Below are 14259 nucleotides of genomic sequence, written 5' to 3'. Positions count from 1 at the left end.
TCCTGTTTTCAAATCAAAGTTTATTTGTCACGTGCGCCGAATACAACAACCTTACAGTGAAATGCTTACTTACAGGCTCTAACCAATAGTGCAAAAAAGGTATTAGGTGAACAATAGGTAAGTAAAGAAATAAAAACAACAGTAAAAAGACAGTGAAAAACAGTAGCGAGGCTATAAAAGTAGCGAGGCTACATACAGACACCGGTTAGTCAGGCTGATTGAGGTAGTATGTACATGTAGATATGGTTAAAGTGACTATGCATATATGATGAACAGAGTAGCAGTAGCGTAAAGAGGGGTTGGCGGGTGGCGGGTGGCGGGACACAATGCAGATAGCCCGGTTAGCCAATATGCAGGAGCACTGGTTGGTCGGGCCAATTGAGGTAGTATGTACATGAATGTATAGTTAAAGTGACTACGCATATATGATAAACAAAGAGTAGCAGCAGCGTAAAAGAGGGGTTGGGTGGGGGGTACACAATGCAGATAGTCCGGGTAGCCATTTGATTACCTTTTCAGGAGTCTTATGGCTTGGGGGTAAAAACTGTTGAGAAGCCTTTTTGTCCTAGACTTGGCACTCCGGTACCGCTTGCCATGCGGTAGTAGAGAGAACAGTCTATGACTGGGGTGGCTGGGGTGGCTGGGGTTGACAATTTTTAGGGCCTTCCTCTGACACCGCCTGGTGTAGAGGTCCTGGATGGCAGGCAGCTTAGCCCGAGTGATGTACTGGGCCGTACGCACTACCCTCTGTAGTGCCTTGTGGTCGGAGGCCTAGCAATTGCCGTACCAGGCAGTGATGCAATCAGTCAGGATGCTCTCGATGTTGCAGCCGTAGAACCTTTTGAGGATCTCAGGGCCCATACCAAATCTTTTTAGTTTCCTGAGGGGGAATAGGCTTTGTCGTGCCCTCTTCACGGCTGTCTTGGTGTGTTTGGACCATTCTAGTTGGTTGGTGATGTGGACACCAAGGAACTTGAAGCTCTCAACCTGCTCCACTACAGCCTCGTCGATGAGAATGGGGGTGTACTCGGTCCTCCTTTTCCTGTAGTCCACAATCATCTCCTTAGTCTTGGTTACGTTGAGGGATAGGTTGTTATTCTGGCATCACCCGGCCAGGTCTCTGACCTCCTCCCTATAGGTTGTCTCATCGTTGTCGGTGATCAGGCCTTCCACTGCTGTATCGTCTGCAAACTTAATCGTCTGCAAACTTAACTTAATGTTGCTCCTTGGCGGGTCACCAGATTCAGGATCCTAAAACAGAGGGCAAGTGAGGACGGATATTATATCCATTAAAACACAGACATCTACAGTCTTAACACAAAGACTCACCGAACTTCAATGGGATACAAGGGTTGATTTACAGTTAGGGGTTCTAGTAAAAGTGCTGCATATTTGAAATGCTGATACATGCCTGCTGCATCGCCAAACAAGACTTGCTTCAGTTTATATGGAAATCCAAAACTGTTATCCTTGAGTGGATGAGATCATCAGGCCAAGTGTAAACAGCCTGCCAGGTCATAAACAGCCTGCCAGGTCATAATGTATCATGATTTATCTGATTCAGCTTTAGACATTCACTAACAGTAAGATAGACTGACAGTGGCATGTTGTGCAGTGCTATTTTATAACAGTGATCAGCTGAAAAATAATTATCCTGGTCAAACTAATATTCCAACTGTAGCCAGCATTAAACAGTGAACACAATGTACCCGTGGCCAAGGCAGACTTTGCCCTTCTCCCTTGGCAGGGACAGCTAGGTTTTTGGGCCTTGACATCCTCAGCTGTGTCACAGCACTGAGAAGTCAGGTGTGTCAACACAGGTGTGTTTGAGCACAGGGTCATTCAATGGCAATGTGTGAGCATGACAAAATCTCAGTGAAAGCAACAGCGTAGTAGGGGTTTACAACATAACCCCATCATATTGGCTTACTGTTTCCAGTTTTCCATGGAACAATGTTGCGTTATTACTGATACCGATTGGGGAAAACGACGGTGCTGTATATCAGCATTATAAATTCAGCCAACAGCTTTTGTGAGAATCAATTTCAGCTAATTTAAAAGTGTATAATTCAGTGCTTCTCCCATTCCTCTAGTACTGGTCTAATCCTATCAGTATTTTTACCTTTGGATCAGTGAGATCCTCATTATGACTTAATCATGGATTCATGTCATACCATGTCAAGTCAGATTCACAGGAGGTTGGTGGAACCTTTAATTGGGGAGGACAGGCTCGTGGTAATGGCTGGAGCGGAATTAGTGTTTTCCATGTGTTTGATGCCATTCCATTCGCGCCATTCCAGACATTATTATGAACTGTCCTCCTATGCTCAGATTAAGTATGCAGATGACTTTGCTCCACACAAAAAGAGAAAAGCTAAGTATACTTTGATTAGATTTAAGTCCCAAATCATGGCCTCATACCTGTAAGGGCAAGACAAGACTAACCTTTCAGGAGGTTATCCTTTAGGAGTATTACTAAATCAATAAAGATTGCAGATTGCTCAAGCAACCCATAAGAAGATTGAGTTGGGCCAAAATCCTACTACTTAAACACTATTACCCATATAGATACATTTTAATATATTTAGAAAGTTCAAATAGAACCCTTGAAATCATTGTACCACCCCAATCACAATGGCGGGCATGACAAATTGGAGATTTATCAACCAGCCATCTGAAATCCTTTGATGCATACTGAACAAATTGGTAGAGACTGCCCTCTGCTGGTTGATACCTGAATGAGTAATTCAATTCTACTGGAAAAGGGATTGAGATGAATATAACTATTAATCTGCTTTGTGTCTCAAAACCAGAAATAATTTATGAAGGAGATCCAATTTAGTCACAGCCTGAGTGGATAAATCGGTGTACATTGAGTGGTTTAGACCAAGCCATGTTTTGGTCTGATAGTCCCATGCGGAGCCCGTTGAGAGCTCCAAACGCTGCACTTTGAGAAGCAAAACAAACAAGAACTTGTTTTACAACATTTTTATTTGACATTTCATACAGGCTCAAGAGCGAGTGTAAGCGACAAAACAAGATTTCCCCTGTAATACAACAGCATCCAAGGGTGAAAACAAGCTAGCTCAAACCGGCCTGATGTTTAGTTGGTACAAATCGGTCAAATGAAATCATCAGGGTCCTGTGGGAATATTAGTCATTGTATTTTATACAACGGGTGGGTCCAATCCTGAATGCTGATTGGTTAAAAGCGCATCCCAGCCGGTGTATATTCCACAAATTACCACCCGCTAAATCTATGACGTTAAAATGCCTATTTACTCTGTTCCATTTGACTGCGCAATCCACTGTCTCATCAACTCAGTCAGGGACATTAATAAATTGATCTCCACTATAAAAAGCATCTAGACATTATCTCACATTTATTTTCGACTAACATTTAGTTTAGCAGCGGAGATTTGTATAAACCTTACTGTCTGTCTCTCCGACATTTGCAGCATTGTTTCAATGTTAAAATCTCCAACTGTCCCATAGTAATGAACGTGTAGGGGTCGGGACGAGAGAGAGAGAGGCAGGCTGTGTTTCTCAGCCAGTCGAAGTCATGAATCAGCTGGCATCATTTTTATGGATATATAAAGAAATGAATTGGAAAAAAAGTCAAACGAAACGAAGTGCAGCTAGTTTGCAGTCTTTCCAACTTCAAGTTTGAAGTTGTTAGATGTGTTGTTGGCTCGTTTCTCTGAACAACAGTGTCCTGACGAGAGAGCACATTCATACAGGCTCGATAGCGAGAGTAGAGACAAAACAAGATTTCCACTGTAATACAACAGCCTCCAAGGGTGAAAAAAATAGATGAATTCATCCTGACTGGAACTCATATGTGGAAGAGAAATTGGATCCACATACCAGTTACTGCCTGAGGAAAGAAAAATAGACAATAGTCAGCTGGTGCTCATGGCCACAACAAACAGCTCAGACTGAGTTGTATAATTTGTCCATATCAGATTGACAAACAATTTACATGGGACACCGGCGAGTTCACTGTTTGAATATTCTGGCGAGGCTCCACTGAATATGCTAAAACTACCTATACTGGATACACTTGATGACCAGGAACAATCAACAGGTGGATCCAGTAAGGGTGGTTTTAGCTAAAACCTCCCTTAGTCTTCCTTCATCCACCTGATTGCCTAAATATTCAAACACTGAACTCGCAGGGCCCCGGCGTCCCATGTAAATCGTTTGTTAAACTGCTATGGACAAATTTTGCGATTCAAACTGAGCAATGTGTTGTGGCCATAAGCATCAGCTGACTTTTGTCCATGTTTTCTAAACTTACTTGTGCGAGACTGTCTTCCTTCCTTGCTCAGCTAGCTAGCTACTTCAACTGTACTTTTACGGAATTATTAGCGCAACTACTGTAGTTAGGAAAATGTAGCTAGGTGGCTTGCAATGGATGACTAGCCTATAAACCAGCGATTCTGGTGAGCATTTAAAACCCAGGCTTCGTTAACTAGCTATATTGACTAGTTAGCACTACCTCGTCTTGTTTCTGGCTATCTTAACGCTAGCTTCTGAGTAACACTGAATAGTTAGCTGCTTTGACATTATTCAGTGTACTACTAGTTTCTCAACTCCGACCCAGTCAGACAACATTTCGTTACAGTGACAGCTAGCTAGTAGCATACTTGTGGTTGACATGCACCACATGACACATCACCACTCAAAACGTCGTAAAGACGAGAACGACGTCCTGTGTTTGGATCGACAATACATCTGATATTAGATGGTTAGAAATGGAAAGGGTGAATGCAATGACTCTTATTTTAACAATCGAACTTTTAAATTGTATCTTTGCACGTAAATGGACAGTAGACGAATAATTCGACAGTTTAAATAAACTGTTCACTACAGTTTTCACGACACCCTGTGCTTGGTAGCCATGTCCTGTCCAATGATTGGTCCTCTCTGGTGCATTGCCCAATGAAATTCGAGATTTGCATGCTGCGCAGGAGCGGTATAGCTCATAGATTTAAAATGCATGTGGCTAGCTAGCTAGCCACACACTGTCCTTCAACGCGTTAAGGCAATCCACAGTATTTAAAATCAGTGATGGTACGCAGCCATTGCCAAGGCTTGACATTCATGAGGACGCTGATTGTGAACTGACAGAGGTGCGGCAGAATCGACTCATTTCGTCGAGGGTCAAGACAACGAATCTAAAAGGATAAAAGCCCGGTAAATACTAATCTCGAGACCATTAAGCTTGCGCCATCGCTTAATTCGGTATAGCTAATTGTTCATACGTCAAATTTGGCTACATAACCTGCCTTATAATCACAACACCGACAATACAATAACGTCTTGGTTATTTATGCCAAATATAGCCAGCTTGCCATATCTATTGAGCATATTATGCCGGGTGATGTACTCAGCCACGGTTGGTGGTAAGTCCTGTAAAAAAAAATGAAAACGTCCATCTCGTAACGAGGGGACTTCTGATGAAAGAATTTGCTGTGGATAATCGTATGAAGCAAGCCCTGGAGCGTTGGCTCTCGTTTTATGCCCTCCTCAAACTGCATGTGTCATCGATGCTGGATTTGACCCTGTCAACCCGCCAAGATTTACATGATCAGTGACTAGACATGTCCATTGTTTAATGTATTATGTTTTCTATGATCAGTACTATGCAGTTTGGTCGATAGAGAAAGATTTGTCTGAGAAAAATCTATTGAATAATGCACGATTACGAAAAAAGAAAACCATGGTTTATGCTCAGCGCTATTTTTATGGCGGGCAGAATGATTTCGCTTTAGCCAGAGAGCCTTCGGAGATAATCCTAGAGAATGAATAAAACATACATTGTACTAACTAATATCTTTGGTCGATGTAGTTCTGAGATGCCATTTTGGGATTTGTGAGTGTTTTAGACACAATACATACATCTCCTGTCTGTTGGTAGGCGGCCTTTTAGCTACAGCCCATTTAATCCCCTCCCATAATGCATTGTGCTCATCCCAGTCCCTACTGTATTTCCTGTTTATTGTTGCTGCTTTGTCTGGTAATTTACTTTCGTCCTCAAATGTAGTACATTTACTAAAATTTTCTAATTACTAATCATTTCTGGTGTTTCGCGCAAGCTCATACAACCGTTTAACGTAGCACCACTCCTACTGAAGCAAAGTCGTTTTTTGTTTAATTTTCTCCAGTCAACGTAATGCAAAGCACTTCCTCGGTTCATTTGCACTCAATTCAACTCCACGTTTCGATAGTGAAAGTACAAGTATGTAAATGTTTTTACCTGTGATTTTCAAAAGAATTTTGTTTATGTGTAATATTATTGGATGTGGTGTTCATTTGTTATGTCAAAAACCAATTTTTGACTTTTTTTTCTCTTTTAGGAGTGGTGGAGTCTTATTGTACCATTGACCCTGTAATTCCAACGAGACCAAAAGTTACACACATTGACGTTTGGGGTCTGCTCCAATGGAGGACTCCGAGACTGACTTGACTTCGTCTGAACCGGATGCACTTGGGGCAGACTTCATCACGGTGGAACTGGATACCCAACCCATAGAATATGTTGTCAAGTGGGCCGAGGTCGGGTCCAAGTTCACAATATCCTGTGTGAAAAAGGAGGCGGACGAGGGGTCTGGCCTAAATCTGGAGCATGTGAAGGAAGAGCCAGACGAACCCTTCTTTGCCCAATATGAAGAGGAGTTCCCTGGCTGTGAGATAGCAGAACAGAGTGTTGTAGTAAAGACGGACGACTCGGATGAGGATGACCACACTGAGCCAGGGAGTAGCCAGCTGGTCCCTGTTGGAGATGGCTCTGATTCGGGCTCAGAGAAATGGGAATATATCTCACCAGGGGGATACTACAGCTGCAACTACTGTGGGAAATGCTACAGTCATTCCTCAAGCCTATCAAGACACCAACAATTGCACACAGGAAAGGCACCCCCACCCCCAAACAAACAAACAGATACAGGGTCAGGTGAGGGGAACAAATACAAATGCACGCAGTGTGCAATGCGATTCAAAAGCAGAAGAGCTCTCGGCACTCATATGAGAACACATCGGGGCATGAGAGTTTACCCATGCAACATCTGTGGGAAGGATTTTAACCACAGCTCCAGCTTGTCGCGTCATCGGCTCATCCACAAAAAAGGGAAGGGTATTCCCTCTGGTGTCATACCTGCTGAAATCAGTTATGTCCGCCGCCCACCTGGCAGCAGGAAAAAGAAGAAGCAGGCTGATAAGAAGAAGATCCCTGGCGAAAAGAAATTCCCTACTGAGAAGAAGTTCCCTATCAGGAAGAATCTCTCTGGAGAGAAATTCTATGCATGTACACAATGTGATATGACCTTCAAGAACTCCATTGGCCTCTCAAAACACCAGGTCTCTCATGTCAAGGACCTGCTTAATAACTATGCCCATGGTAAAGACGGTCTCACCAAGTCCTCTGACTTGAAAATACGCCTCAAGTTGTGCTCGAGGGACAAACCCAACTTCTACACCCTCTGCAAGAAGAACAAGCGGTCAAGAGCTGCCAAGCGCCAGCGCCAAGCATCGGTCTCTGAGGAAGAGGAAGGACCATATGCATGCGAGCAGTGTGACAAGCACTTCAGCCAAGTGCAGAGCCTCGCCAGGCACCAGCAAATGCACAAGGGAGACAACAAGTTCAGCTGCTCTTACTGTAAAAAGACCTTCACCAGGTTGTCCAACCTCCACCACCATGAGAGATCTCACTCCACAGGGGGGAAGTATGAATGCACAATCTGCAGCAAGACATTTGTGCACTCGTCCAGCTACTCCAGGCACAAGCGGCAGCACGCAGAGGAGGAGGCCCGCCAGCGGAAGGGCATAGATGAGATGGAGCCACTTGATTCAGACTCTGAGTGAGCGCAGTCGTGGTCTGCTCTGCCCACACACAGCTGTCAAAACTGGGCTTCAGGGGTTGGGAGTTTTTGGGGGATTTTGTTTGGGACTGGAATTGGCTTTACTCTTGAGTATATAAAGTGTGTAATAACGTATGTTTGTATGGTATCAGCAAATTGGATCTTGGGATGGGGTTAGGAATTTGGGTTCATTTTGAGTGAGATTCCCCACCCCCTTCCCCCTCACACACATACACATTTTACCTAAATTGCACTGACAATATTGTCCTCTGCTGCTCATGCAAAACATATTTTGATTTATTTTATTTTGTTGAAATTCCCTTTTGGCCATAGTTAGTTACAGGTTTAGGGCAAAAGTATTGCTAGAGTCTCGCCAGCTGTGTAGTATATCAGCCATGTCAAGATATCACCCTTACCACACACACATCAGAAAACTGCTTTAAAATGCTTCTGATATCGAGTATACCCCCTTTTCTTTTTTTAATCTCTGATGTGACAAAGGGTCAAAATGAAAACCTTGCCATCAAACTAAATCCGGATTTGACCTCCAGTGGATTAATCTGATGTCTGCACTATGCCACATACAGTCCCTGGTTCAATGAAGCTTCTATGGTTTAGCCTCAGATTTGTATCTGTTCATGCAAGTAATCTCTGATGCTGAAAAAAACAATCAAAGCAATGAAGAACTTTATGAGGAAAAAACAAAGGAAGGTTGATTGAATCCAGGCATCGGCAGTAAATGTGCTAATTATTAATCCTTCAATCAGAAAACTGTGTTCTTTTTCCCGTCCCCTACTCAACATCACTTGATTAATGATCTTAATGACGACACACAGTGGTGACATGAAAAGACAATATTTATTTCTACATGTTTGGGATAATAGATTTGTATCTTTTTTTTGAAAACTGCTAGTGTTGAGTGATCAACCAAGTTCTCAATTCGTTTTATTCTACTACACAGTGTTCAGATGAATGTTCAGATTGTTGATTTAAGGATTTGTCAAAATAGTAAGTCCAGTCAGATCCTTAGAACTTGAATATGCTATATTTGATATTTGTCAACATATACTGCAATTACCACAACGTATACAACTGTGACTCCATATATATGTATGCATGATGAATATAACATGAGAATAGTTTACAATATATGTCGTTTTTACTTCTGCTGTTCCTGTGTGTGTAAAGCATTGCTTTTGTGAAAGTGAGAATAATTGAGATATTTAATATGTGCAGTGCATTTTGACAAAAACACTCAAATATTCCTGGGATTAGGGATTTAATATTTTGTTCAAGTATTTGTTTATTGAGGTTGTAGGGGAAACTGCACAACTTATTTATGAATTGGGAACAAAGGTGCAATTTAAATGGTAGTGAATGTGATTCACATCAATGGCCATCTTTGAAAACACCTTTTAGGTGGCAACACCTTCCGCATTTGCCCCCAAAGTTCCTCCTTTTCAGGTGTACCTTAAATCGATTACCATTCACAGAAATATTATCAAGTGCTGTCAACTACTTACTGTGTATCTCCATAATGCTTGTATACATGCATAGCCAGATGGGTTTTCTTTTCCAGCTAAAACTGTTCAGTTATCTGTTGAAAGTGCTTAACTAGTCTCCTGTTCAATGTTTTGTATTTGCTTTAAGCACAACCAGGGTACTCTGAACAATGATCAACACTTGACTTTGTGAATACCATTTACTGTTTGAATTGGTATTTTATTTGTGACTTCTAACCTCTTTCTTTGAGTGTTTGAAAATGACACCTAGGGAAAGTGTAGTGGCATGTATCAAGCACAGACCCAGTCTATTGCACCCACAATGATAATTGAAAATGGAACAATTATGATAAAGGCTTGGTACTTTCCCTGTATTTATGTTAGTAAATGTTTTTTTGTTTGTTTTTGAAGAGCTAGATTCCCCTGTTTCCCTGAAAACCTTAGTTGAGTCGGGTTAAATAGTTTTGCATTTTTTTGTTTGTGGTTCTGACCTTTTTCTCCAATGGCAAACGTTCTTCTCTCTCTTATTTTTCAGCAATCTCAGCTTTTTGAATTCTGAAACTCATATTGTTTTCATTTTCGCTGTCATTATTAAATTTTTTGATGCAGCGGACCTACATCCTATAGAGAGGTGTATGTTTTTTGTATTGTGTTTGCCTTTAGAATACAGTTGACATGTTTTGTCTTGCGTTTTGGTAATAAACCTTTCATGAAAGAAATGGTCCATGATGTCCTGGGTCTGTTTGAGAAGGTGTAGGCCTATGGTGGATTTCAGAATATTGGAACTGCTAAATCAGTAAAGTGATCACAACTGAATTGTGCTTTACCACTTTTTTTCAGTTGTAGTTTGACTTCAGCGAGACTATTAATAAAGTACAACTGTCCAGTTACTGTTGGTAATTCACCATGTGATTTTAAAGTCCCCCACTAGATGGAAGCAAAACACTTCAAATCTCCACTCAGAATGACCTGTTACAGAAACGGAAGACTTGTCAATGTTTTGAAGAGTTATCTTCCTTTTTTAAGAAATTGAATTCAATTGTTAGAATAGTTTTTTTGCACAGAGTTAATTTATCGGGTCCTCTATTCACATTTAAGACCATCCATAAAAATTGTTATTGGTCTACTGACTAAAGGGCACTATTCAATCCGCATCGTGTAAATTCAGTTTTACAGCGTGATTTAAAGGGAACGTTTCCACTTTAGAAGAGACTGCATTCACAGTAAACACTGCATATGCCGGCTCAATTGGGAATTCAGCTTCAGCTTTACAGATTGGATCGAGCCCTAACTCCACTTTACTTTTTATCTGCTGCCCAGAATATCTCACAGGGCCATAAAAAAGAATTGGTGTGTAAAACATATGCAAGGTATTTGTCACACAGCCTTAAATCTAGAACCTGTTTTGCTTATATTCCACTCCTTGTACTCTGTGTCATTACCAAACATGTTCAGTATGGCAAGGAGTGGAATGACAGCTAAACAGACTGGTACAAGCTCAACTCGGCAACAAAAAGAAACGTCCCTTGTTCAGGACCCTGTCTTTCAAAGATAATTCATAAAAATCCAAATAACTTCACAGATCTTCATTGCAAAGGGTTTAAACACTGTTTCCCATATTTGTTCAATGAACCATAAACAATTAATGAACATGCACCCGTGGGACGGTCGTTAAGACACTAACAGCTTACAGATGGTAGACAATTAAGGTCACAGTTATGAAAACTTAGGACACCTTTCTACAGACTCTGAAAAACACCAAAAGAAAGATGCCCAGGGTCCCTGCTCATCTGCGTGAACGTGCCTTAGGCATGCTGCAAGGAGGCATGAGGACTGCAGATGTGGCCAGGGCAATAAATTGCAAAGTCCGTACTGTGAGACGCCTAAGACAGAGCTACAGGGAGACAGGACAGACAGCTGATCGTCCTCGCAGTGGCAGACCACGTGTAACAACACCTGCACAACACCTGCACGTGGTCTTGGATGGTTGAGGGGCAGCTCTTGAAGGGAACTGGGGGGGGGTTTGGATGGTTGGTGGCCTGGCGGTTGGGAGCTTGGGCCAGTGGCCGAGAGGTCGCTGGTTTGGGTCCCCGATTCGACTGGGTGGGGAATCTGTCCTTGTGCCCTTGGGTGGGGCGCTTGACCCTGGTTGCTCTTGTGGGTCGCACTGGATGGGAGTGTCTGCTGGATGACTGAATGTAATGGGCGCCGAAGACGTGGATGTCAATTAAGGCAGCCCCCCGCACCTCTGATTCAGAGGGGTTGGGTTAAATGTGGAAGACATTTCAGTTGAAGGCATTCAGTTGTACAACTGACTAGGTATCCCCCTTTCCTTTCCCTTTCCCTAATATAAATCTTGAGCGGCTTCACTGCAGGAAGATTGTATGTTTTGAAATTCAATCAAATATATACAAATAAAAGTTAAACTGTAACTCGACCACTCAGGAACATTCACTGTCTTCTTGGTAAGCAACTCCAGTGTAGATTTGGCCTTGTGTTTTAGGTTGTTGTCCTGCTGAAAGGTGAATTCATCTCCCAGTGTCTGGTGGAAAGCAAACTGAACAAGGTTTTCCTCTCAGATTTTTCCTGTGCTTAGCTCCATTCCATTTCATTTTTATCCTGAAAAACTCCCCAGTCCTTATTGATTACAAGCATACCCATAACATGATGCAGCCGCCAATATTCTTGGAAATATGGAGAGTGGTACTCAGTAATGTGTTGTATTGGATTTGCCCCAAACATAACGGTTTCTATTCAGGACAAAAAGTGAATTGCTTTGCCACGTTTTTTTTCTTTCAGTATTACTTTAGTGCCTTGTTGCTAGCAGGATGCATGTTTTGGAATATTATTACACTGTCAATTATTAGTGTTGCGGAGTAACTATAATGTTGTTGATCCATTCTCATTCTCAGTTTTCTCCTATCAGAGGCATTAAACTCTGTAACTGTTTTAAAATCACCATTGGCCTTGGTGAAATTCCTAAACGGTTTCCTTCCACTCCAGCAAATGAGTTAGGAAGGACGCCTGTATCTTTGTTGTGACTGGGTATATTTATACACTATCCAAAGTGTAATTAATAACATCACCATGCTGAATAGGATATTCAATGTCTGCATTTTTATTTTGACCCATATACCAATAGGTGCCCTTCTTTGCGAGGCTTTGTGGTTGAATGTGTGTTTGAAGTTCACTGCTCGACTGAGGGACCTTACAGATAATTGTATGTGTGGGGTACAGAGATGAGGTAGTCATTCCAAAATCATGTTAAACACTATTATTGCACACAGAATGAGTCCATGAAACTTATGTGACTTGTTAAGCAAATGTTTACTCCTGAACTTATTTAGGCTTTCCATAACAACAATGTATTTCTCAAGACATTTCAACTTTTCACCTTTATTTAATTTGAAAAAAATGTGAAAAATATAATTCCACTATGACATTATGGGGTATTGTGTGTAGGCCAGTGACAAAACATCTCAATTTTAAATTCAGGCTGTAACACAACAAAATGTGGAAAAAGTCAAGATATGCGAATACCCTTTGAAGACACTGTAGATTCATGTCTGTTATATAAATAGTAAGTAAAAGTGTATTTATTTATATATGGGCACAGCTTATCAGACAACAACCTCTGTCACGTTTAGCAGGCAGACAGCAATTTAAATCAAACAACTATTGCGCACTTAAACCCCTAGGGGACCCACACAGCCCAGAAAAGTGCTCCTCTTTTTCTGTCGTGCTACTCTACAATCACTCGAGATGGAGGGGTGAAGGAATTTGTAAGGACAGAGAAAGAGAGAGAGAGTGGGAGGGGAAAAAACGAGTTTCTATTAGAATTCAGGATTTGCAGCTGTGGAGTTTCTGGGCCCTCAAAGTGAGCCAATAACATTTGCCATTGTTGCCAAGCTAGAGGACTCAGACTTCCTGGCAACCCCAAACTAAATTACCCAGGCTTTTCTGTGGGCCTAGAAACAAGCTCTCTGTTCCGCAAACAAAAAGGGCATTGAGACGAGGGGAGAGATGGCCTCCCGGGCTCCTGAAAAGCCAACTCCGAGCCAATGAATGAAGGCAGAGGGCTCCCTCTATGAGAACGGCTGTGGGAAATGGTAGTGATGTCATTATGAATGCATTTCTGAATGTTTTTGTTGCTTGCTTCTTCTCTCTGTCCCATCTCGGGTTCCTAGAACCCCCCCCACTGTTCCCTTCCTGTCTCATTATTGAGAGCCCACCAATGAAAAAAAAAAGAAAGTTAAAGCCCAGTCCCTGGGACCCCAGTGAGGCACGGTCTCTATGGAAACGGGAACACAGTGCTGTAGGTCGTCAGTTCCTCTTTGAGACCAGTGTGGAGGACATGAGGAGGAGAGGGTGTGGGGGGGGGGGGGGGGGGGGGGGGGGTCGGATCAGCAAGAATTTGGACACCTTGAAAACAAATTTGTAAGCCCTCATTTATGGGCCTTTTCTTTAAACAAAAGAGTTTTAAGTCAGATCAGGCATGTGCTCACTCAGGGCTCGGTGTGGAGTGGTATACAGACCTATTCATTCACTTCCCTCATTTAATACTGAATGCTACTTGTTACCACATGACAGTAGAGAAACAGAAAATATATGTTTTTGAATCAGAATCCCCTTTACATCACCAAGTACATTTAATACACATATTTTACTTGGTGATATGGTGCTGCTAGTGATCAACCACATTTAGAGACAGAATACAGACAGTGAAGTTTAAACAAAGTTTACATACATTATATTCAACTAGGTAGAGTGAGCACAGAGCTATTAGAGAATGAGCAGATATACACTCTATAGTGGGTATACGGTTGGTATACAGAGTGCAATGCACTATAGTGCAGTTATTTTGTGTACAGTTCAGAGATGGCTTGATGCGGTGA

The 14259-nt window shown here is 42.0% G+C and overlaps 1 protein-coding gene across 4 annotated transcripts; it reads left to right on the top strand.

Moving 5' to 3' along the window:
• Nucleotides 1–5019: 5019 nt before the first annotated feature.
• LOC106605805 (zinc finger Y-chromosomal protein) lies at nucleotides 5020–10088 on the top strand. 4 transcript variants are annotated; one of them, XM_014201769.3, is made up of 3 exons: nucleotides 5020–5199; nucleotides 6171–6244; nucleotides 6363–10088. In XM_014201769.3, exon 3 carries the CDS (start codon nucleotides 6448–6450, stop codon nucleotides 7864–7866), a length of 1419 nt encoding a protein of 472 aa, XP_014057244.3. In that variant the 5' UTR covers nucleotides 5020–5199; nucleotides 6171–6244; nucleotides 6363–6447; the 3' UTR covers nucleotides 7867–10088. The 4 variants fall into 4 exon arrangements, with proteins under 4 accessions (XP_014057244.3, XP_014057229.3, XP_014057252.3 ...); XM_014201754.3 differs by lacking the exon at nucleotides 6171–6244; XM_014201777.3 differs by lacking the exons at nucleotides 5020–5199; nucleotides 6171–6244 and adding an exon at nucleotides 5206–5408.
• The last annotated feature ends 4171 nt before the right edge of the window (nucleotides 10089–14259 follow it).

Source organism: Salmo salar, chromosome 01, assembly GCF_965601325.2.
Source record: "Salmo salar chromosome 01, fSalSal1, whole genome shotgun sequence".
NCBI lineage: Eukaryota > Metazoa > Chordata > Actinopteri > Salmoniformes > Salmonidae > Salmo > Salmo salar.
The sequence above is the reverse complement of the archived record's forward strand: the minus strand, read 5'-3'. Positions and strand labels throughout refer to the sequence as shown.

Coding starts and splice junctions, on each gene's coding strand:
- LOC106605805 (XM_014201754.3), top strand. CDS start 6,448: ATGGAGGACTCCGAGACTGACTTGACTTCGTCTGAACCGGATGCACTT.